The sequence below is a fragment of the Chenopodium album genome, chromosome 20, assembly GCF_948465745.1.
Source record: "Chenopodium album chromosome 20, dcCheAlbu1.1, whole genome shotgun sequence".
Lineage (NCBI taxonomy): Eukaryota > Viridiplantae > Streptophyta > Magnoliopsida > Caryophyllales > Amaranthaceae > Chenopodium > Chenopodium album.
Genome location: NC_137853.1, coordinates 1,217,904 through 1,241,354, shown reverse-complemented (window position 1 = coordinate 1,241,354; position 23,451 = coordinate 1,217,904). Strand labels below are relative to the sequence as shown.

General features: G+C 36.0%; 4 protein-coding genes across 9 annotated transcripts; 1 reads left to right on the top strand and 3 right to left on the bottom strand.

Moving 5' to 3' along the window:
* Positions 1-112: 112 nt before the first annotated feature.
* Positions 113-1,858, bottom strand: LOC145599086 (uncharacterized). The gene has a single exon (XM_081655497.1). The coding sequence runs from the start codon at positions 1,856-1,858 to the stop codon at positions 113-115; it is 1,746 nt and encodes a 581-aa protein (XP_081511623.1).
* Positions 1,859-4,537: 2,679 nt separating this feature from the next.
* LOC145599019 (putative receptor-like protein kinase At1g33260) lies at positions 4,538-6,292 on the top strand. Its single transcript, XM_081655430.1, has 2 exons — positions 4,538-5,169; positions 5,294-6,292. The coding sequence occupies exons 1-2, from the start codon at positions 4,824-4,826 to the stop codon at positions 6,001-6,003; spliced, it is 1,056 nt and encodes a 351-aa protein (XP_081511556.1). The 5' UTR covers positions 4,538-4,823; the 3' UTR covers positions 6,004-6,292.
* A 2,136-nt stretch (positions 6,293-8,428) lies between these two features.
* Positions 8,429-14,096, bottom strand: LOC145598825 (putative polyamine transporter At1g31830). Of its 6 annotated transcripts, none has more exons than XM_081655212.1 (3): positions 13,860-14,096; positions 13,560-13,714; positions 8,429-10,142 (listed from the first exon to the last, which is right to left on the bottom strand). In XM_081655212.1, the coding sequence occupies exons 2-3, from the start codon at positions 13,683-13,685 to the stop codon at positions 8,679-8,681; spliced, it is 1,590 nt and encodes a 529-aa protein (XP_081511338.1). In that variant the 5' UTR covers positions 13,686-13,714; positions 13,860-14,096; the 3' UTR covers positions 8,429-8,678. The 6 variants fall into 6 exon arrangements, with proteins under 6 accessions (XP_081511338.1, XP_081511339.1, XP_081511337.1 ...); XM_081655213.1 differs by having other exon boundaries at positions 13,560-13,685; XM_081655211.1 differs by having other exon boundaries at positions 13,560-13,718; positions 13,860-14,095.
* A 3,570-nt stretch (positions 14,097-17,666) lies between these two features.
* LOC145597416 (large ribosomal subunit protein eL13z-like) lies at positions 17,667-20,603 on the bottom strand. The gene is made up of 5 exons (XM_081653574.1): positions 20,493-20,603; positions 19,382-19,497; positions 19,153-19,286; positions 18,197-18,355; positions 17,667-18,088 (listed from the first exon to the last, which is right to left on the bottom strand). The coding sequence occupies exons 2-5, from the start codon at positions 19,488-19,490 to the stop codon at positions 17,867-17,869; spliced, it is 624 nt and encodes a 207-aa protein (XP_081509700.1). The 5' UTR covers positions 19,491-19,497; positions 20,493-20,603; the 3' UTR covers positions 17,667-17,866.
* Positions 20,604-23,451: the final 2,848 nt, after the last annotated feature.

Here is a 23,451-nt window from a genome sequence, read left to right as displayed (position 1 = left end):
AACACGTCAGCGTTCTCCCGTAAGAGCTCTACCAAATGACAATGGGTATCAACATCCATGTCGGACCCAATTCGTACGGTTCTTCCCGATACCCCAGGTTGCAACTCAACTTCTACCGTCTCCCCTCCCGGCGAAGGGCGGAAACTGCTGCCGGGCGCGTATCGAAATTCTCCATTGCTAAGTCATGCGCAGATATGGCTCGCCCCCTTTTCTGTATTGCCTGCTCGGCCTGGGCTTGTCGGTTAGGCTGCTTCAGAGCTGTTACATAACATTCCCTGGCCATTGTCTGACCTCCCCTAACACGCTCTGCCTTCCCCAGATTCGAAACATACACCATCGTCAAATGATATGTTGATACTATTCCCTGCACATCATGGATCAGGGGTCTACCGAAAATAGCGTTATACGCTGAGGGCACATCAATTACTAAAAATTCCGTCATGACATCCCTGGCCGCCATGCCTTCGCCAATTCTAACTTGCAAGGCTATGCTTCCTTCCGGCCTTACTGTAGATCCGTTGAAACCGATAACAGGATACGATACCGGGGTCAAATACTTCCGGCCTATCCTCATTGCGTCAAATGCTTCCGCAAACAGGATGTTAGCAGAGCTCCCTCCATCAACCAACACTCGCTTGATGTTGGCTCCATTGACCGTCAGAATTAGAACCAATGGATCATCGTGAGGAAATACCAAGCCCTTGGCGTCTGCTTCCGAGAAAGATACTGACGGCATCGACGCGGGCCTTGGTCGCTCATCCACACCCAATGCATTCACTGTATGCCTGTGCTCAAACAGACTCTTTTTCGCCCCGCTAACTGATCCCCCATGCACCGGGCCACCGGTAATAACCTCTATTGTAATCTTGTGACCTGGCGCACTGTTCCCTTGACGATATTCCCCGCCATGATTGCACCGATAGGTGTCGTCTTGCATGGACGAGTCACCCTGCCTTCGATACTCACTTTGTCTGGGTTGCGGGGCTTGCTGCCGACTTGGCCCTGCTTGAGCTCGGTACTGGGACAGGTGGCCCTTTCTAATGAGGTCTTCTATATTCTCTTTCAACTGAGTGCATTCTTCCGTATAATGACCAATATCCCTGTGAAACATGCAATATTTTTTCGTGTCTCGACCCTTGGTTATCATTGGTGCCGGTTGCGTCCATTCCTCTCTGTGCTGATTTATTGAATATATTGCGGCCCTTAGTGTGTTCAGTTGCGTGTAACTGCTGTACCGGTCAAGACCTCTGGGTGGCCTACCGGTTCTTTGCTGGTTTGGTTGTTGTTGTTGTCTGTTCATTCCACCGGCATAAGTATTAAGCGCAACATTGTCATTCTGTCTTCGAGAGGGATCTGATGCCGCTATCTGGTTACTGGTTCTCAATAACTCCTCGCTTTTTATGTATTTATAGGCCTTGCCAAAGGCCACGCCCAAATTCGGGAACGACTTCCTTGCCATGTACTTTTTGACATCATTATCTCCCAAACCGTTCATCAAAGCCATTACAGCTATTTCTTGCTGTAATTTTGGTATCGTATTAGCCTCACTATTAAATCTCCTTATGAAATCCCTAAGGGACTCATCTCTTCTTTGTCTGACCGACATAAGCTCTCCAGAAGTTCTCTGCCTTGCACTGTTGCTGATATACTGGCCGGTAAACAGCTCTACCAAGTTATCGAAGCAATCAATTGATCCATTATCCAAATTGGAAAACCAATCTGAGGCTGGTCCCGTTAGTGTTGTCGGGAACACCTTGCACCACACCGCGTCGGTGTCGGTATAAAGCAGCATATGGCTTTCAAATGCCGCTACGTATCGCTTGGGATCTCCCTTGCCATCAAAGGTGCATGCCGGCATTTTTATTCTTTCCATTTGCTGATCCAGTACCTCCTGGGTAAAAGGTGATACTCTCGGCCTGACTATAGCTCTGGCCGTACGTCTCACTGGCCCGCTACTGATCTCGTGTTGCCGAGACCCTGAGTCCTCTATCTGCGTACCATGAGTTGGTTGACGCTCACTTGGGACAATTATTCCCCGATTCTGGGGCTATGGCGGCGGTTGCCGGTCTGCCTGGTTGAATTGGCTCGCCAGGTTCACGATCACAGGAATGGCCGGTATACTAACTTGCCCCTTATTAGCTGCAGCTTCAGCCTCCTTCCTCTTCCGAGACATCGCTTTCATTACCCTTGTGGTTACTTCTAACTCCTCAGGGGTAAACTCCTCCAGGGGATCCGGTATCCGTGCTGGACTTCGTTCGGGTGTTACCAGTGTATTCACGGTATTCTTGTGGAGAAGATGAGTTTCATCCTCCACCTCAATCTCAGGTATTGCATTGACGGTTTTGTTTGCATTGACATTAATGACGTTACTATCAAACTGACAGTTTTCAGCTTCTGTTATCGGCGTTATGGTTTCTTGGTTTTCTTCCTAGACTGGCGAAGGTTATTTGGACGATAGAAGTTATTACTATCCCCTCCTTCTAGCGCCAACTGTTTCGGGAGTGCTCCGATACAGATAATTTTCGTGGGTTGGTAAAGGTTTACCGTCCAATTACGCACCTGCACAGTCAATACAGATAAGCTAACCCGGGGGTTATCCGGGAATAACCTCTCCGATGCTAAAGTCAGCAATCCGACAAGAAGAAAGAGTGAAGAGAGAGAAATTGTTTTAGGTATGTAGAGAGAGAGAGAGAGAAAAAAAAAATCGTCCCTTTAAGTGAACATTTGCTTGGGTATATATAGGGAAACAACCAAACTGGTGCCACCTATAACGATAGGTGGCAAACCGACCTCGTAGGCAGCAGGTGCCTACGTGGCCTCAAGCAGCTCTCCACGTGGCCGTTTAGAAAGGCCGTTATGGATATTTGAACTTTCTTACTAATCAGTTTTTTAGCGGTATTAGAAGACATTACCGGCTAATTTGTTTTACTACCGGTATCATCCCGTACAACAACTTATCCCTATATTATGTAAATGTTGTTATATGATAATGTAGCTATTTATTGATCTTATATATAGAAATAGAAATTAAATGTATCGTATGCATTGGCCTTTAAATTTATCATCTCATTACATCCAAAAATGCTAATTAAAGATAAAAATTTCACTATATAAATCACAAATCTTCTCTTAGTGAGCAATCATTGTCCATAATATTGAGTTTTGTAAATACCTACATAAAACCAATATGACAAATGATGATAAACTGTACACGTACTATATTCTACAAGATGATCGATTTACAAAATTGTCACACCATAGCATGTGAATTGTGAACCACGTACGTCTTGTATCATTCAATAACTACACACCCTACTACATTTGTTAAATAATTACATACAAATAATACAATCGATTCTACATACTCCATAAGTTTAAAGTGTAATTGCTACATGATGACCTTAAGTCTTATTCCTCCTACAATTTTGAGTTGTTAAACATATAATATTCTGAAAATTACATCACAACAAGTAAATTATAATGGTTGAATAAGATCCTTAAACCAATTGATAGATTCTTTGCACCATTTAATTTCTTCCTCTTCTTTATTATTCTATCACGTATTCATAATAAGACACAAAGCATGCCTCTCCACCCATACTTCTATATAGGTTACTAAAAAAAACAAAGAAATCTTTTATATTTATTTATTATACGAGTACATATTATGGGAAAATTTTATATTTTTGACATATATTTTCAATCTTTTTCATCTATATTCATTAATTTTTGGTTGGTTGGTGAAACAAGGGTACAAAAAATAAATCGGTAGACAAAAAAATGGTTCAACACGCGTTCATGCACATAAACCAGTCAAATACTACTCAAATCCTTAAGCAGTGTATTTAGTAGTTGAAATATGTTTTTCATAATCATACTTTTATACAATTTTATAAAATAAAATTATTTCATTATTTGCATTATCTTCAATCCAAATTAAACCTTATGTTTCATGCGAATCTTAAATATTATATTAATAATTATTCCACGGGGAGGTCACAAGATAGCTTACCATTTCTTCTAAGCCACTAGGATACCCCACAAAAGGACAAAAAACCAAAAATAAAAAATAAAATAATTTAATTTAATGTAAAAAGTGATTAAAATAAAGTGATTTGATCCTTTGATGTTGCTTCCCATCTACACCAACTTTTTGTAAAAAAATTAGAAACAAAAATAAAAAATAAAGGGAGAAAAAAAAAGGTATTTGATGAGAGAAAATGATTAGGGGGCGGGGGGAGGGTGTTCGTGTGGTGTTTGGTAGGACAAAGAATTTATTTTTAGTAAAATTAATTAATGTCCAATATCCAATCAAATCTTTGAATATTAAATACATGCATACCACAAAGATATGAAATGAATTTTATAAAATATATTTTAAAAATAATTTAGTTATTATATTACAAAAGGTATGAAATTGATAAATTAAATAGTTTATTTCTATAATTTAATTAATATAATTACACATATATGAAAATATGGCCCCCCTAAATACAAGTCAAAATGTTTATTTGTATGGTGGTTAGTATGTCTTCTTTGTGTATTTTTATGCATCTTTCTTTATTTCTTCTCACCTTCTAATCTCTTTCCTCCTCACTCCAAATTAAACCTCCATTTATTTCCACTAATCATGATTAATCCAACACTTTAATCATATTTCTCTTTTTTCCCTAGACATATAAATACACCAAAATAGTACCCTTACTTCTAGGACACTCACTAACAAAGCTAATACAAAGTATAACTTACACAAGACTTCTAATATAACTAGCATTATATTGCTTATTATTACCTTCATTTCTTCATTTCTTTGTTTGAACAAGATGGGATTTTTTTCCTTAGGGTGTTTTGGGTGTAAGCCGGGCTCGAACGACGACCGTGTTACACCGGAGAAGGTGTCGGTACACGATGAGGCGGTGTCGGTAGGGGTGGTGAAGAGGTATAGTTGGGTTGAAATAGAGAATATGACCTTGAATTTTAAGGAAGTGATTGGTGTAGGAGGGTATAGCACAGTTTACCTTGCTAAATTCCCTGATTCTTCCTTAGGTGCTGTCAAAATTTACAATAGCAGTGAAAGACTTAACCAAGTTTTTAAGAGTGAATTAGAGATCTCTCAAAAGCTTCATCATTTCAATATTGTTAAACTCCTTGGTTATTGTGATGAAAGAGGTATGTAACAAGCAATGATTTCGAGTTTGGTTTAGATCATATTGATTATATATAATATGTTAATTACATTGATCATTATTGATTATTGCTAATGGTTTTTTTTTTTTCTTTGTTTGTTAAACAGATGAAGGGGTATTAGTTTTTGAGTACATACCAAAAGGGAACCTACAAGAGGAGCTACACGAACGAAATCAAATCCCGTCTACATCACCAAATAAGGGATGCTATGGTTTAAAATCACAACAACTTACTTGGAAACAGAGGATTTCAATAGCATATCAATTAGCACAAGCATTGGAATACCTTCATGAGAGTGCTGACCTCCATATAGTTCATGGGGACATTAAGTCCTCGAATGTGCTCTTAGATGAATACTTCAACTGTAAGCTCTGTGACTTCGGGTTTTCGAAGATGGGTTTCTCATCAATGATCAAGCCTCCCTCATCATCGCGCATTGCTATGATGGGTTCACCAGGGTACATAGACCCACACTACCTTATGACAGGGATTGCGTCCAAGAAGAATGATGTATATAGTTTTGGAGTCATACTGTTAGAGCTTATTACAGGGTTTGAGGCCTTTATTACCTCAGGAGGTGATCAGCAAGTGCTTCTGACATCGATTGTTCGAACAAAGGACACATTCGATGTTGAAAAGGTGTCGAAAATGGCCGATCCAAGAATGGTTAAAGGGGAAGGGTTTGACAGAGAAGAGGTTAAGGCTATGGCATTCATTGCAAGGGACTGTCTGCATCATTTGCCTAGTTTAAGGCCTTCTGCATCAGAAATCTGCAAGAGTTTCAGAGAAAAATTCTGTTCTGGTGAGAAACTGTAGAAGTATAAAAATACAGTTAGAGATAGGAATAACCGAATAATAATGTCATGAAATCTTGTATAAAGTATAAAAAATGCAACTTTGCCTCAAAAAAAGTATAAAAAATGCAACTCAGAATATAAATCTCACAAGAGATTTTAGATTAGAGGTGTTTTCTAGAAGTACAGAAAAACAGCAGGAAAAAAATTCTGATCTGATGCAGATTAGAAAGTTAAAAATGCAGTTTGTTTGCATTTTTTGATTGGTTTGATATTGTGAATTGATTGAGAAAAGTTTTGATTTTTGCTTATTTCAATTTCTTTTCTTATTTTAATCGTTAATTGTATTGTATAATGTCATTATAATGTTTACCATGATTTGTACAAAACAAAACATCTTCTATTCCACCTTTCGCGTTATACAATTAGGCTTTAGGCCAATCAATAAACCAAAACGAGTTACATATACGATAATATAAGTACATAACAAGTGAAATAGGCAATATTGTTTGATTTTTTCACTCCGCAATCTATAAGTAGCATTCAAATTGTTTTAACCTCGTGAAATTACGGAATTATTAGAATGGTTAAAAAAATATATAGTTATACAATTCTAAACGGATGGAGTACTCAACTCACCAATAAATTGTGGTTGCTGGGGCTTGGGAAGATTTTGTTAGGGTGTGTAATGTGAAAGTCTGAAAGAAGATTATTCCATAACGACCATAAGCATCAATTTGAATTAGTAATACTTACAGCTAAGGTGATACAAAACTTTGTTAGACAGTTATATTTAAAGACTACCAAAGTCTCCCTGAATGTTGTTAGCTCCCTTCTAGAATACTATAGACTTATAGAGTAGTACAATTGCCTTGGAAAAGTGCATATACATAGAGTGTTAGAATTAGGGTTTGTTCTCTTCAGCTTAAGCTCAGTTCAATTCATTATTTCCTCCTCTCATAAAATATTCAATTCAGTTCAGCTTAGCTCAGTAGATCAGAACAGGCCCTTAGACTAATCGTCTAATAATAAGGTGTGCTATGTAATTTGTAATTTATTAATTTGGATATAACAAAGATATTTTCATACCTCTGTTAATTTTAATGAGAAAATAATGATTAAAATTCGACCGAAAATTCGGCGTGTTGATTGATTAGTATCAATTAAGAATGAAAAGTTCTTCATGGACAAGACCTTTCACTACCTTTGAAGTACATAATGTATACACAATAGAAAGAAATTATTGCTAGCTAAGACAAATTAATCCTAATTCCCCTAATTTCAACTGCAGATTGACCAAATTAGCAAAAAGGGATTGAAATAAAAAGGGAATTTTCTCATAATTTATTAATTTAGCTTAAGGCTTCAAATTTGTCAAAGTGCATGGGCTTGTTTGACAGCTGTAAGTTTAATTTTAAAGACTTTTCCTTAATAGTACTTGTCGCCTGATAATCATACATCACCTAACTTTCTAAGTAAATTGGAATGAAATGATAAACATTTAAATGATGCAGGCGTCAACAATAATTATTGTACATCCGATGTAAATAAATAAAAATAAATAAATAAAACAATTGCCCTGAAGCGATTCAAACCTAACATACAGAATAAAAGTAACAATATTATCCTTTATTGGTTTGGACTCATACACACTTTGATCATGGCCACGTCGATAGAAGAACAGGAGAGTTGGATCACAAGAAGGGTTTTTCCAGATTACAAGTATAACAAGACAATGATAGGCTGATAGCCTGTTCAAATTCAGTTCAATCTCACCATCTCCTGGGAATGCAGGGGATTATTGTGCTAATCACACGAAAACAGCTAAACAGTAAAGTGTAAAGACCATAGCAACATTCCTGATTTTGAAACTTTCAATTGACATGTTCACTAATCAGTACTACTGCAAGAAGATGATTCACAGCCAGCTGTAAAGAGTCAGAATCTTAAACACAAAGGCAGTTAAATACAAGCAGAAATAAAACTACAACTACTGAACTTTGATTTAAAAAGCACCAAGGCAGGGCAGAGGATCAATTGTACAAAGCTTTACTCTCGTGACAGACTTTCTATTGAATACTATAACTTTCATACTTAATACAGCAGAAGGGGGCTTCCAAAACTACTGAAAGCATCTAAACTTTGCAATGAGATTTAGGCCACGGCTATTTTTGCCTCTTTTTGAAAAGGAAAAAAAAAACCATTAATCCAAAGGATCCAATTCCGTATTTTGCTGATACTAGAAATTTCCTTCTTGGAAGCCTTTTGCAGGGGCAAAAAAATAGGAGCCTTCTCCAAGCAATGAAGGTAAGAAGTACTCCTCAGGACAAAAGAGACCATTACAATAGCTTCTCCATGCAAGGGGGGTGGGGGTGGAGTGGTGAAATATCAAAGATGATTAATCACAAGAAGGTAAGGCAGTAAGCCTGAGTAAAAGAGTCATGAACTTATAACTAGATAAAAGCTATAACACTGATTCAGAATACCCAATTGCCATTGCACTGATCATCACTATTAAAACAAGATGATATACAGCAACCAGCCATGATCAGAAGTTAAATAGCAAGGCAAAAGCACAAGTGGAGATAAAGCTACAACATACACATTACCTGAAAGATGTAAAGACCATTATATTCTCAAAATGCAACTTTAATTTCTAGAATATGGTTAGCCTTTTCTTCATTGCAGCTTGCTATGCTATGGAACCAAAGACTGAGTGTTATCATGAGCTTCTGTTTCAAGATCAGGAAGGTTAGAGCTAACTGAAAATTTCAGCCATCTTTTTTTCTCTATATACTTGAGTGCAGGATGCATCACCAGCCCAATCGCCACAGCTATGAGGCTCACAACCATGACTTTAACAGATGCAAGAGCAAGAACCACACATATCAATATGGTTGGAGGAATACAAATCAGTATAGCTCCAGCCGTCCCAAATGGAATCTTGTAAGGTCGAGCGACAGTTGGTTGTTTTATGCGCAGCACCACAAATGCTATAAATTCCAATATCATTCCAAAGCAATACAAGAAATTTTCAGCAGCCACTATCTCCTCAAAGCTCAACCAAGATAGCAAAATTACACCCGATGCTGAGAACAGTATGCCAAGTAAAGGGGTCCCATAACGAGATCTCTTTGCGAATATCTCAGGAAGCATGCCTCGCTCTGCCATCCCCAAAAGCTGGAATGAATCACTGCTCATTTCAGCAACAAACATCCCCATGTTAGACATTGCAGCAGCACCCTGGATCCACCAACATAACCACGTACCACCAATAATTTTGGCAATGTCAGCAAAATAACCATCAGACCACTGACTCTGGTCAAGAGGAATCGCCCCAGTGCCAGCTAAGAGAGGGAAGAAATAGGCAGCCACAACAAAGATAAGGGCATAAGACAAAGCCTTTGGAAGAGTCTTCCTTGGGTTCTCCACCTCACCAGCAAGTGTACTTACTGAATCCCAATAGTTCAGATTCCAGAAGAGAGTGTTCAAATACAAACCCCAGTTGACATTATGAAGATCAACTACTAGCCATCTCGAAGGCTCCACTCTTGGGATCGATAATATTCCCATGACAATAAAAGGAAGAATGGACACCACGCCCAAAAGAACAGCAACCCACCCAACAATAGTCATACCCCTATAGTTCAAGAAAGTGAGGGCACTAGTCAAAACGAGCACTGCAATCGTCCTTGGATAGCCATGACCAATGATAGGAACTACTGCCTTAAAGTAATCAAGAAACAAAACGGGATATAATGCATTATCAATAACACCACTAAGCCACTTCATCCAACCTTGCTGGAAACCCCAGAAGTCCCCTAAAGCAGCTGAAACCCAAACCACATAACCCCCATTTTCAGGGAACATAGTTCCCATTTCCGCCGTTATTAAAGCCTCAGGCACACTCCATATAAAGGGGAAAACTAAGAATCCTGCAAGAGCTAACAAAGGTCCTGCTGCCCCAACACTATCCTCCACCCCAAACGGACCGCCCGAAACCTCATAGAAGATGAGGAAAATAAGAGGCAGTAACGAAATCTTTCGAGATTTCTCAGCCCTAGGTGAAGGTAGGTCTTCATCAATACCAGAATATCTTACTGCATCATGTGCCCCCATCTCAATGGATGTTTGCCTATTGCTACCTGTATGCCTAAGTTTCTGCACATTCAATAACAAAAATTCCAACATATTTACCAATGGGTATCAAGTTTCAACTAATATTCCCAGAAACTACAAAAACTATAAATTATTTGCTCCCAATTGAAGGAAACTAAAGAAAAATCAATACATGCCCACTAAAATTAGCTATTGTATATAATTGAAGTCAAAGCAATACAGTTAATTTCTCAAAAAAGAAACAAAATCAATCAATTCAATCACCAAAATTTGCAACATATTTAAACTAATTCACACAAACCCAGATACAGAAATTTACCCAATTGCCAAAAAAATTTGCAAAATCCAACAAATTTCCTATTGAAAAACATCAAATTGAGCTAATAACACCCATAAATATGCCAAATTAACGACATTAACAGAGACCCAGATGAAGAAATTCACCTAATTTCAACAATCACGACCCAAATTTACATCAAACCCAGTTATCCAGCAGATTGTAAAGATGATTGAATCAAAAAAAGGAACTTTAAAGAGAATAAAAGGTTAGAGAAACGAACCATGAGAAAGAAAAATTGATCCCATCTGAAAATATTAATAAAATTGGTGACGTAAAACCCCACTTCATCGATGACTATCTTTTTCGATGATCCACGTTTTACAGGACAAAACTATATTTTGTAGAGAGAGAAAGAAGAGAGAGAAAGCGAAGGAGAAGACGAATTAAATTGTTAATATCGACGCATTACTCACACGAGAGTAGTGAAGAAATGTTTTCTTGTTCTTGTAACGTCACTTTCTTGATTTTGTGCGTAAAAGCTTTGAACTTCATTTCTTCTGCTTCAGATTTTGATGGATTTTTTTTCCTGTACATCGTACTTTCTTTTTATGGTAATTGTATTATCTAGGCTTTGTTTGGCGAACGATCATTGTTAGTAGATTTTGGTTTACTTGTCTCGTTTGCGCTCATTTGACAAGCAAGTCTAACTAACAATAATTGCAAATTTATGACATTTCGTAATTAGAATGGGCCGGTACTTAATGAAAACTTATTGATTGATAGTTGATACATATAAAAAGATGTGTTAGTTGATTAACAAATTGTGTTGTATTTTCTCCTCATTTGACTATCTGCTTATAACTTTTAAGATTAGTATCCATCAAATAAGCTCATTTTCAATTAGTTGATTGGAGGAGTTTTATCATCAACTTATTAAACTTTTTAAGGTGAAATGACAATAATACACTTATTTAACCTAAAACCTTTCCCTCAAAATAAAAAAAATAAAAAAAAACCTAAAATCTTACCACAAAAAAGTCAATGTCTGTAGAGTTCATTTTGAATAATCAAACAATTTTAAGAAAACAATCAACTAATACAATCAACTGATCAAAAATCAGTTAATTCAATCAAGTTCAGCTTTTAGCTTTTCACCAAACATTGCTTAAGTTATTTGATAAATAAACATTTTCATTGATACTGGATTTAACTAATAAAGTTTTCTTTTGGTGTTTGTAATAAAAATAAAATAAAAAAAATAGAGGGGGTTTAAAAGCTAATTCTTCCTTGTATCATTACTTAAGGATCACTCTCGTTTGTAAAAGCATGTAAAAAGAGAAAATATAATGAAGATTTTCTTAAAAAAAAAAATGAGTAGGGTTGGGGCTGCGCATGCGTAATAAGACCAAAAAGGGCCCAACAGAAGCACTTAATGGTTTTATGGTCCATTTAATGTTTCACAAAGTTGCAGCCTTATTTCTTTCTCGAAACTTTTGTGGGCCTTTATTGGGCCACTTGTAAAACACTAAACACTTACCAACCCGCAAATCTTGGACCAATTTCACTATTTGCACTACTTTTTAGATTTACTTCCTATTATCTTTTCCATATAGATCAAGATGATAATTTATTTTTAAGGATTGAGTATTAGTCCAAAATCATGCAATAATACTCGTGTAATATTTATCTAAGATTTGAAGCTCGATGCCTTTTGTAGTTACATCTAGTCATATTTATCTTTGTCATGTTACTCTTGGAGATCATAAAGGGTTTTCTTTAGGATCTTGAGTTACCTTGACCAAGTTAGTTATTGATTATAGACAATTTCCTTTTATAAAAAAAAAAAAAAAAGAGGGGTTTAAATGTTTTATGTGTACATTTTCTTGTCTTTTTCTCTTTTTTTTTTCTCTTTTTTTTTTTTTTTTTTTTTTTTTTTTTTTTTTTTTTTTTTTTTGTAATATTTGTATATTTATAAAATGATCACTTTTCAAGTGTCAAAAGAAGGCTAAAATGATATATTGTGATTAAAGGATAAATAGCATCATGCGAAAAATAGATGCATTTAAATTTCTTCTTTTTGGTCCCACTACATTCTTCGTAATGATATGATATCCCACTATAATGAATTATTTTACAAAAAGGAAGAATTCTCGTGTGTTATATAAGTTGAATTTCATGTAAAATTCACAATAAAAGTGATAAAAGAGAACCCATGCTAACCTAAATATCAAATCAAAAAACATGATTTTGCTAAAAGATGTTCCAATTTTTCTCCACAGTATAATTACTAATTGAGATAATGTTAATATAGAACTACTAATAAAATTTCATTATGACGGTTTTATAAATTACAAGCGTGCGTTTTGTGGGCTCCCATTGGAAAATAATAAATTAATCAAATTATATGTTCTAACTGTTACATTCCTTTCCCATACTACTAGTAAGGATGAAAAAACAACCAACAAACCAATAGTATTGGCAACAAATCTTGCATGAAATGCAACTGAATCACTTGCAAAAAGTGCACATATTTTGGCCAATACATGAATCAATTGACACCCTTACATTCGCACACAACAAACACGATACACTAGCTAGTAGTAGGTGTTTCGTGTATGGGTTGTGACGTACAGTTGAAACTATGAAAAAGCATTGATTGATCTAGAGTACATTTTGTTTAAGAGAAATCCTTGATCATATATATGAAGTATATTGTTACAAGGTTTGAACAAATTCTCAATTGATTTTGTATTACTCAATCTATTGAAAACCTTTCTCAAATATTGTAAATGATTATTATTATAATAACATAACCTACGAAATATGTATAACCTAAGCTATTAGTATGCACACATATCTTCGTTTGATATAAATTGGAAATTTGATAAAACTATCACGGTGTATGGTCATTGTATGATACGAAGTATGTGACACAATTGTAAACAATAATGTACTTTGTTCCTTTGTATGTACTTCGTATTATGATTATACAAATTAAACTAATTCTAATGCTATGTATAGCAAAATAACTCAAACAATGACAATGTAATGGGAAAAAAAAAATGTTAAAAATATATAGCATCATAAATTCAGTAAAAAAGAAATCATCATAAATTTGAAAATTTGATGCAAGTATTTTTCATAAAGAGAAAGAACGTAAGAAACGTACAAGAACTAACCTCATCAATAACGACGTGGTTGGGATTAGTCGAAGGTGTAATAACAACACTTGCTACTACTTTCACTTCTTGTCGTTGGTCACTTGTTTCTTTGTTACACATTACTTCTGTAGGACCTTGCATCATCTACGTACATATGTTCACGATCACACAATCTAACTATTCAAGAATAATATCACGACATGAGATCAAATTTAGCTTATCTAGTCACTAGATAAGTGATCATACAAATAATATAACATGAGGTATTAAATTGAAGTAATTAAAAAAATTATAATATGATAGAAGAAATAAACTTACTGAACTAAAACCTCTCGTTAATCAACCCACCCCAGAATTAAACCCTAGAGGAGGTTTGATGAACCTAAAGATGGGAAAAATGAAATATAAACGATTGAAACTCGCGAATTTTTATACATATGTGGATGTTTAAGATATGGAGAGGAGATATTTGGAAGGTATCAAAGCAAGGTTAGTGAAGAAAGAGGAATAAGAAAGAGCGTGTGTTGTGTATGGAAGAGAGAATCCTTATATGGGGGCTAAAAAGCTAGCATGAGATGATAAGAGTTGACGTTTTTGACTCATTAAAAAAAAAATATTAATTTCTATGTACTTGTCATTTTCTTAATTGTGGGCTTTTGCTTGAGTAGTAGGTGCACGCATGACATAATTTGTAACCAAAAAATAAATGGTAAAGAGTTTTATACTTTTGTGTCATGATTTAGGATGACTTATGACAGTAAGGAACGCATGACTAAATTCTGTTAAAAATTTCCTTTTGGAAAATTTTAAAAAAGTTGTTAGAATATATGTCATGATTTAGCATGATTTTTTTAAAAAATTTGATAGAAATAGGCCGCAAAGATTACAATGTAGAATAGTGGAACAAATTTGATCTCAAATCTTAGGTATTACCACCTAAATTTTAATCAACTAAGGGTCTGTTCATATTTACTTAATTTCAGTTCAGTTCAGTTCAGCTCCAATCAGTTCAGTTCAGCTCTAATCAGTTCAATTCAGTTCAGCTCTTAATTTCCCTCTCTTATAAAATATTCATTTCAGCTCAATTCAGTTCAGTTCAGTTCAGTTCAGCTCCAATCAGTTCAGTTCAGTTCAGCTCTAATCAGTTCAGTTCAGTTCAGCTCAATTCAGTAAATGTGAACAGGCCCTAAGTTAATTGACATCCACATAACTTATATACTACTGTAGTAGATACCATATATTTAGTAGTATACTTCCTCCGTTCTTTTTTACTTGACCCGCTTTGACTTTTACACTATTCATCACCCCTTCTTTGACCGTCTTTTGTGAATAATATATAAGAAAAAACATATTCATGTGGGATCTTTTTGTATTCGTCTTAATAAATACTATCATAATATATAAATTTTATAATTTTTACTTATGGGGAATTCAAGTTATTGATCGTTAAAGTTTTGCATTAGCAAGCGTGATAAAAGAAACAGGTCAAATAAAAAAGAACAGAGGAAGTATATGTTATGTCCTTGCTTTCAAAAAAAAGTTATGTACGTGTAACAAATATTACTTTGTGTATCAAAAAAGATACAAATATAAATTTACTTTAAAAAGTGCACAAAATAATATGATTTTGAAGAGAAGAGGATGATAAATTATAGATAATCTACGTAACAACTTATTTTTGTCTTCATAGAAACATCCCTAGATTTTAATTTTTAATTTTAACATCTTTAGTTTAGTGAATAGTTTGATTTGGTTTGGATTGTCCCAAATTCCATGGTACTCCAAGTTTACAAAATTTATGTTATTTTAATATGAACTTCTTGTTATTTCAATTTATATATATGTTATTTTAAAATAAGTATATGTTATTTTATATTTGCATGTTGTTTTTTTTTTTCAACATTGATCCTTTCGCTATACTCCGGATTTATAAAATTCATGTTATTTTGATGTGAACCTCTTATTATTTCAATTTATATATATGTTATTTTTTAAATAAGTACATGTTATTTTAATAAATGCATGTTTTTTTTTATACATAATGTTAAAGTAAATAAGTGAATAACATATTATTTTAGCAAAATAACACAGGGTTTTAAGTAAAATAACATAAGACCTAGGCAAAATAACTCAAGTATATTGGGTATGGAGTAGTGGAGTACGTACAGTGATCCAGGAGTATGTAATACTAATTGTTGTATTGTTAGTGGCCAACAAATCATGCATGCCTAATTGCCTATCTATATTTTCTACTTGTAACATAAATATGTTAAAGAATTCGTATGTGGAATAATTCAACACATGAGATAAGAACATATATATAGTTTGTGCAAATATTGTTGTTATTAATCATAATTAAATATAGATCAAATGATATTTAAGACTAATTCTTTGCAATATTTCCATTCAATTCTAAAAACTATAAGAGAGAAAGTGCATATATAGACCCACCTAAATTCTAATCAATGTATTTAACTGGTTTATTATTAAGCTAACACTTTATTTCCTCTCTAATTATGTATTCCACTATACATGTTGCAAACTCAGCATGTGTTTTTACTTGCTTAACTTTTGATGAGCTTAAGGATTAAAATGTGCAGGGCACAATCAGTGCTAATATCATAAACTATATTGAATTTCATTATTGTATGTCTTCTACTTCAAGTAACCATATCACATAGTAATATATATTGTCTTATATTGTATTATTGTGAACTGATCGACCTCTGTGATTGGTTGATACTTTGTGGAAGATTTTTTAAAAGGAAAAAAATAAATGAAAGGTATATGAAGTTTAATGATCTTCTTGTTCTTGTATTAAGGGAAGACCAAAAAAAAAAAAATTATATAAATAATAAAGTTGAAAAGAATACCTATAAAGAATGTTGGTTTCATACGACCATAAGCCATGAGCTACTTGTAAAGATTGTAAATAGAAATATCTGGTCATATCAAGTTCACACATAAATATAAAAAATTATTATATGAATGAATTAATTTAACATGTTTTATAACTCGTATATGATAGTACAATGTACTTTTTAGAGCATATAATTCACCATTTTATGATAATATATGAGTTGATCCGTGTTGTCATTGTTCTATGATGTTCTGGCTAAGAATTTGTATTGTATTTGATTGACCCCTTTGAACTTTCAAAGATTATGAAATGAGTCGGGACAGCCCAATAAAGGAGAAGAAAGTTCGATTCATGCACTTGTCTCAGGGAGATTTAATAATTCATGAATCATGATTAATAATCTCACTTAAAAGCCTAAAAAAGATTTAAATATAAAAATATCAAAGTATACCAGTATTATAAACCTTCAACACAACATAGGAAATGGTGTCATGCATCAACCCAACGTCAAATATACAATTGGGCACCACAAATCTCAACTAGGTTTACTTTTAAGTCTATTCATCAATATTAAGTATATAGAATCTCTTAGAGTTATTATTATATATTTATAGTTATATAGCCACTGGAATTAAAAACTTTAGTAGCAACTGATATGAAATGTACAGAATTTTGGATTTTGATCACAATTGGATTTTGAACTGCCTGTTGCCCATTTAAGGGAATCAATATCATCTTATCTTCACATTAACATATCATCTTTGAATATTGTTAGGCTTATCTATTGGAAATTTGGAATACAATTAAATTCTTTAAACAATAATGTTTTAGTTGAACTAATGGCAATTTTGGACAACTCTATTACTAGGTATATAACTAGGTATGTAACATAGACATTATTGAAACTCATGCAAAACCAACCATCTTGCTGTCTTTTTAAGCTACAAGATTCTAAGACTGATTGAGATTTCTTTAAATGTACAAAATAATACATACTTGCCAACTTTGATCCTTTCATGCTTATTTATTTACAATTTAGAAATTAAATAGAACGTTAGAATAAATGGTTAAATACTTAAATTCCATAATGTTGAAATTAAATATTTTATTTTGAAAATATGAAATCATTTTGACATGGTAGAACTCGCGTAAGACATCAAAATAATTATGTAGATTTTATAGAAATCACACATAGACAAATCACACTAAGCATCATGGCCAATAGACAAAGTGCTACCGATGTGTTCATCCCAGCTCGTAAGCACTTGCAAGCAACAACTATGTCATTCATGGCAACTCAAGCGCATTTAAGATTCCAACAACAATATCTGTCTAAGCAAATAAAGAAACTACTCGGTCTTTTTAGTATTGCAGTCTTGGCAAAATATCATAAAACACAAAATTGGAGCCAAAATTTAGACAAGAAAGATTAAAGATTCCCTAATAATCCAAGCCTGAAGACTCCTTACTTCTTATCTTCCTTCTCGGCCTCAGCCGCCCTCTTCAGTCTAATACCTTGGTGGCGTTTGTTTGTCCTCTCAAGTCGAAGCTTAGCATAAGCGTTGAAAGACTTCATGTCTTCTGTAACCTTCACAAGCTCCACTGGTGCCTTCTCGCTCTGAATAGGCAAGTATGGGCCTTGGACCTGGGTAGCATTAGCAAGTTCCTCTGGAGTAGAATCACCAGCCTGTGACAGAAAAGTACAATAAATTAGATGCCAAAATACCAAACTAATGATCATTTTCAAAGTTCCAAAAGATAGAATGTAAATCAAAATCATAAAAAGTCACATCACCTTGAACTTCCTTGCACTCCTTGGGAAGACAACGAGCTTAGCCTTGTAGGTCTTCAGCCTCTGCACGTTTGTCTGCAGACCTTCGAGTGAACGATTTCTGCGTCGGTGGTCAACTGCAATGCCAATGGTGGGAGCAAGCTTCCTGGGAATACCAGCACCCTAAAACATAAGAAAATCATATAAAGAGATGTTAGTAGAGAAACATGGGGATCAGCAAGATGTAGACAGCCACACTATTTCTTACCACTAAAATAGCAAGGATACACTTCAACATACAGTTTAAGATAACAGAGTACTTTAAAACTCCTTTACTAGCATAAATTACAGAGGAGACAATAGAGTTCAAATGACACCACATCTAAGTAATGTCAAGAATCCAACCATGTATAATAAGAAATTAAAAATTGTTGCGTTCCTAGACCAGAGCATACATTAACACAGCAATTGAACTCTTCTATATATGGAAAGAGTTTAACAAAACAATGATCACTTTTAACCAGAGCAACATTTTATGCTCTGAAAACACTTCGAATAGTCAAGACTCTCATAGACTTGAGAAATAGGGAAGCATGCAAATGTTACAATATCCTACAGGTAAATTCTAGCTACACGCCTTTGTCTTTGCATTAACAAAAAATACAGAATCATGCATATGCCTATAATGAGAGATTAACTTATAAACTACAAACCAATTATGTAAGAGGCTCAAAATAAATAACAATAACACTGATCTCAAGGTAAAAGTCACATTAAAACTTTTTAAAACCAAGCAATCCAGAAGTAAAATTGAAGTCAACCTTATCAAATCTCCATCATCATGCTTACATCTCCATTTCATCTAGTGCCATGTATAAGCAAAACATATTCCATTCCACAAATTATGACACATAACACTAGTTCACATAGCAACAACAATAGCATCATTCATACAGAATGTCTGAAATAAAAACAATTACCGCCAATTCTTCAAGGGAGAACCCTTTTCCAGCCCTAACTTTCATGTTGTACTTCAGAGTTTGACCGTGAACAACTGGGCGAAGAGGTCCAGCAGTTGGCCTTGGGAAGATCTTCACGGCCTTCTTTTGCCTAGCTGTAATTGCATACAACAACAGTGTTTAGACTTAAACTGATTCAACAAAGGCCCTAAAAACTAAAATTACCACTTAGAAAAATAGAGTACAATACCAAGACGTCTCCTGGTCTTGCGAGCAGGTTGATTAAACCATGTCTTGACATAGTTTTGCCAATGTTTCTTGAAATGCCCGTTAGGGATAACATTGTTGTGCCTCACCATGGCTTACCTGAACAGACCAGCAAAAAATATGGCTTCAGTAAAACGATATTCTAAATTTATCATCTCAAATGTAGATTTCCAATAGTTTTAGGAATATCCCTACTCAAATTCTAAGTTGCAGAACCACAGTCACCTCACAACAAACCAATAGCATGGCAGGCCGGGAACTTGTAAAATCTTATGGTTATGAGAATCTTCAACACTCAAATTAAGGTCCAATTCATCAAAGTAATTCACAAATTAGACGAGTCAGACACTACAATAATGATACAATGTGTACAACTTGTGGCGCAACATGTAAGCTTTTTTGATGAATCATGCATTTTGTAGTGGCAACACAGCAGGCTAAACAATTAAGAGCCAGAAATGAAATAGTTGCAAGAGTAATAAAATATATAATATAAGGTAAATCATGCTCACATTATCAGCAAAACAGCTAACAAAAATCAAGTATGTGACCTAAAAATTTCCAATTTCTTATATTGCAATGATAATATCCAGCCTTTTCATATGACTACAAATCCTATTACCAAATTTTAGCATAATTACACAATCAATCAAACATAGACTTACGCCATTTCGCATGATATATTACTAATATATGTTATAAATAATCCCCTAAATCATGTAAATTAAAGTTTACAGAACCAAGCAAAACATTAATCAGCAAAAAATCTTATAAAAAATAAACATAATCTGCTAACCAAATTCATGAATGCAGCAAGATTGCAAGGAAATCAGTAGCACAAAAAAAACTTAATCAATTTGAGCTCAAATAATACTTTGTATGTTTCATATCGAACAAACAATTGCATCTAATACCAAAATTAAAGGGTAAGATTATCATGAAAATGCAGAAAATTAATCAAAAAAGATTGCAGAAAAATTAGAGTTAAAACAAACATTTGGAACAACAATCATACCAGTTAATCGATTAAAATCTGTAATCTGTAATAATTGAAAAAATGTAGAAGATGAAGAAAGAGGGAGAAGAGAGATTACCTGAGAGTGAGAGTACGTAGGGTTTTCGGGTGGGAGAATGAGAGAAGAGGCGACAAATGAAGTAATTAGGGTTTTAAAACTGAGGCTTCTTATCTAAGCCCTAAAATAGACGGCTTAGATTTCACCGGTTTGCTAATGGGCTTTTTTTTTATTAGGGTTGTATTGCGATTGATATTTGGGCTTTTTGGCCCCTTTTTCTTATAGATTAGCTCTCTTATGTCTTTGGTTCTGTGTGGCAACTTAAGGTAAAATTCACGGAAAAAATTGGACCGTCTTCTTATAAGATCGTGGCCTAATTTGCTGTTTTGTTCTGTTTATAATGTAGTACTCTGACTCATAATTGTCCAAGTTACAATATGCTACAAGCCTACAAGGCCATTGGAACACTTTGTAACTACAGGGCTTACTAGTTTAAACATCTTACGAGTATATGGCAAGGTAAGGTACAATACCTTACCATTGAAGATGCTCGTATGTTGTTCATATGCATGAGAAAAACTACCAGGTGGCCCTAATGTGAGAATTAGAAGTTTGTGCATCGTACAGGGCTGGCTCGGTTTAGAATTGATTTGAGCTATTTTTAACTTGTTTTCTTTTATCATCAATCGGAACAAAATCTAACTTATCTTGATTTGTTATTCTACCAGAATGTGATGTGTGAACAAAAAAAAAAGGGGGGAAAAAAAAAAAAAAAAACTAACTCATCAGTCATCATCCACAAATGAAATTAACTAAAAGGGATTTTTATTTTATTTTTTTTACCTTGAAAATATTTGAGGATTGAAAACGTTCAAAATTAAGGAACTTAATATACATGTTTAATAAATACATGTTAATGTTTCTTAGTGTTTGGGTCCAATTTAGTCCAATTGGGCCTAGTCATTAAATGATCCAATTAAAAGCCCAAGGTCAAGGTTCAACTCTCCAATTGCGCTAAAGTCAAGATCAGTCCACAAGGCAAGTCAATTGGGCCAAGGCCCACTTCTCCCATATATGCCAAGGTATAAAAGCCATCAATATTACATTTGTACAAGAAACAGACACAAAAGCCTCAAGCAATTAATTCTCTTGCATAGTTTTCTCTCTCTACACATTGTACTGACTTTAGCATCGGAGGGGCCTTCCTCGGCAACACCCCCGAGGTTAGTTTACGTGTGTTTGCTGTGCAGGAAATCCTTGGCCCAACGTCATTTGGACCGAGCCCAGTCTTCACCACTTCACAGGACCTTCGGCAAGGTTCCATTGTTTTCACCCGAAACAATTTGGCGCCGTCTGTGGGGAAGACTTTCAAAAAATCTTTAAGCCGATTTCAATCGTTCTACCTCAATCTTAGTTTTCAATGGCTAAGAATCGTAAGAACAAAAAAGACGGTGCTTCTCCTCTAAGAAAACGCCGAAAATCACTAGGAGGGGGTCCCTTAGAACGCCCCACTCCTAGCCTGTCTCCTCCTCGGGATAGGAGCCCCTCCGCGGGACCCGACTCTCATGAGGAGCCTAGGGAGAGATCCGAATCTCCTATCATCCAGTCCAATCATCCACCGAGCCCGCCTCGGTCAAATGAGGACAACAGGTCCACTCAAAGGACCCAATCTCAGGCCCGGAGCCAATCTCGGAGCATTCACACCCGCTCTCGCTCTCAGCCGCGGACACCCTTGACAGGGCCCAACTCGGAGAAGGTAGTGAGAGCCTTAGCGGTCCTCATGGAAGCCATGAAGGCCCAAAACATGCCACCTCCACGCGACCGAACCCCTCCGCAAACCAGAAACCAGCGGAGGAGCCTCGGCCAGGAGGGGGGGAAACTCTCCTCTTTCAAGGAGCTTGGCGAATGGGAGGAGGATACCTGGAGAACTGAGAGGGAGAGAAACAGGAACTCTCACTTCTTCAGGGAGTCTTCCACTCAGCTCACTACGAGCAGAACCCATAAAAGCAGCAGTTCTGCCTCTCGTCCAGAAACTGTTCGCCGAAGCGTTCACGACCGTCTCGGCGATAGGGAACGGAGCGTGCACAGCCGCCTTTCCTACCCTGTAGTCGAGGCCCAGACCTCCCAACCGGGGACGAAAACCACTTCTACCTCTCTAAGAGGGCGGAGCGCGGTCCCTTCGGCTGGGAATAAGGGCAAGGCCGTAATGTTGCCCTCCAGTTCTCCATTCGAGCAATGGATACTGGAATCTCATGTGCCGACGGTTAAAATCCCGTCGCACATTACTTATGATGGAACTTCGGATCCGAAGGACCATATTGCCTCATATGAGGCTCACATGCATCTCTGCCCCAGGTCGAAGCGACTTGGTGCAAGTATTTTCCAACCACTCTCAAGGGGGTCGCGCAGGCGTGGATCTCCAAGGGAGTTAAAGAAGGCTCAATTACTGGGTGGGACGATCTCTCCTCCAAGTTCAAGAGCAAGTTTTCCACGGCAAATCGCCGAGAGACGACTACTGTAGAGCTCATGGGCCTGCAGCAAGGTGAGGCGGAGTGCCTCCGAGACTATCTGACTCGCTTCAGCAACGAGTCATCCAGCATTTCTCAGCTGGATCAGGGGCTGGCAGTTTTCGCCCTTAGCACGGTCTCAAAACCAGGCCGTTCTCCGACTTCATGGTCATGAATTCACCCAGGACCTTGGAGGAGGCATTGAATGCTTCGGATAGATTCATCAGAGCTGAAGAGTGGAACAAGACAAAAACCCAACCTCAATCTGGGGGAGGGAAACAAAAACAAACACCCTCGTCTGAAGGCCAAGGCCAGAAGGCAAAGGGAAAGGCGAAAGCCTCGGAACAATCTTCGGCCAACGAGTCGAAGAAAGAAAAATCTGCTCCTTTCGCGGGCAGATATGAATCATACACTCCGCTCTCTCTTCCGCGCGCTAAGATCTACAGTGTGACGAAGGAGGAGCAGAGTTACAGAAAGCCGAGACCACTCCCCGAGTGGTATCAGCGAAAAAATAAGAATCAGTGGTGTGAGTT

Excerpts from the sequence above, each read along its gene's own strand:
- LOC145598825 (XM_081655212.1), bottom strand. The coding sequence starts at position 13,685 with ATGATGCAAGGTCCTACAGAAGTAATGTGTAACAAAGAAACAAGTGAC. Across the intron at positions 10,143-13,559 it reads ACCACGTCGTTATTGATGAG|AAACTTAGGCATACAGGTAG; the intron begins GTTAGTTCTTGT and ends TTGAATGTGCAG.
- LOC145599019 (XM_081655430.1), top strand. The coding sequence starts at position 4,824 with ATGGGATTTTTTTCCTTAGGGTGTTTTGGGTGTAAGCCGGGCTCGAAC. Across the intron at positions 5,170-5,293 it reads TGGTTATTGTGATGAAAGAG|ATGAAGGGGTATTAGTTTTT; the intron begins GTATGTAACAAG and ends TTTGTTAAACAG.
- LOC145599086 (XM_081655497.1), bottom strand. The coding sequence starts at position 1,858 with ATGCCGGCATGCACCTTTGATGGCAAGGGAGATCCCAAGCGATACGTA.
- LOC145597416 (XM_081653574.1), bottom strand. The coding sequence starts at position 19,490 with ATGGTGAGGCACAACAATGTTATCCCTAACGGGCATTTCAAGAAACAT. Across the intron at positions 19,287-19,381 it reads CAAGACCAGGAGACGTCTTG|CTAGGCAAAAGAAGGCCGTG; the intron begins GTATTGTACTCT and ends ATGCAATTACAG. Across the intron at positions 18,089-18,196 it reads GGAGTGCAAGGAAGTTCAAG|GCTGGTGATTCTACTCCAGA; the intron begins GTGATGTGACTT and ends TTTCTGTCACAG.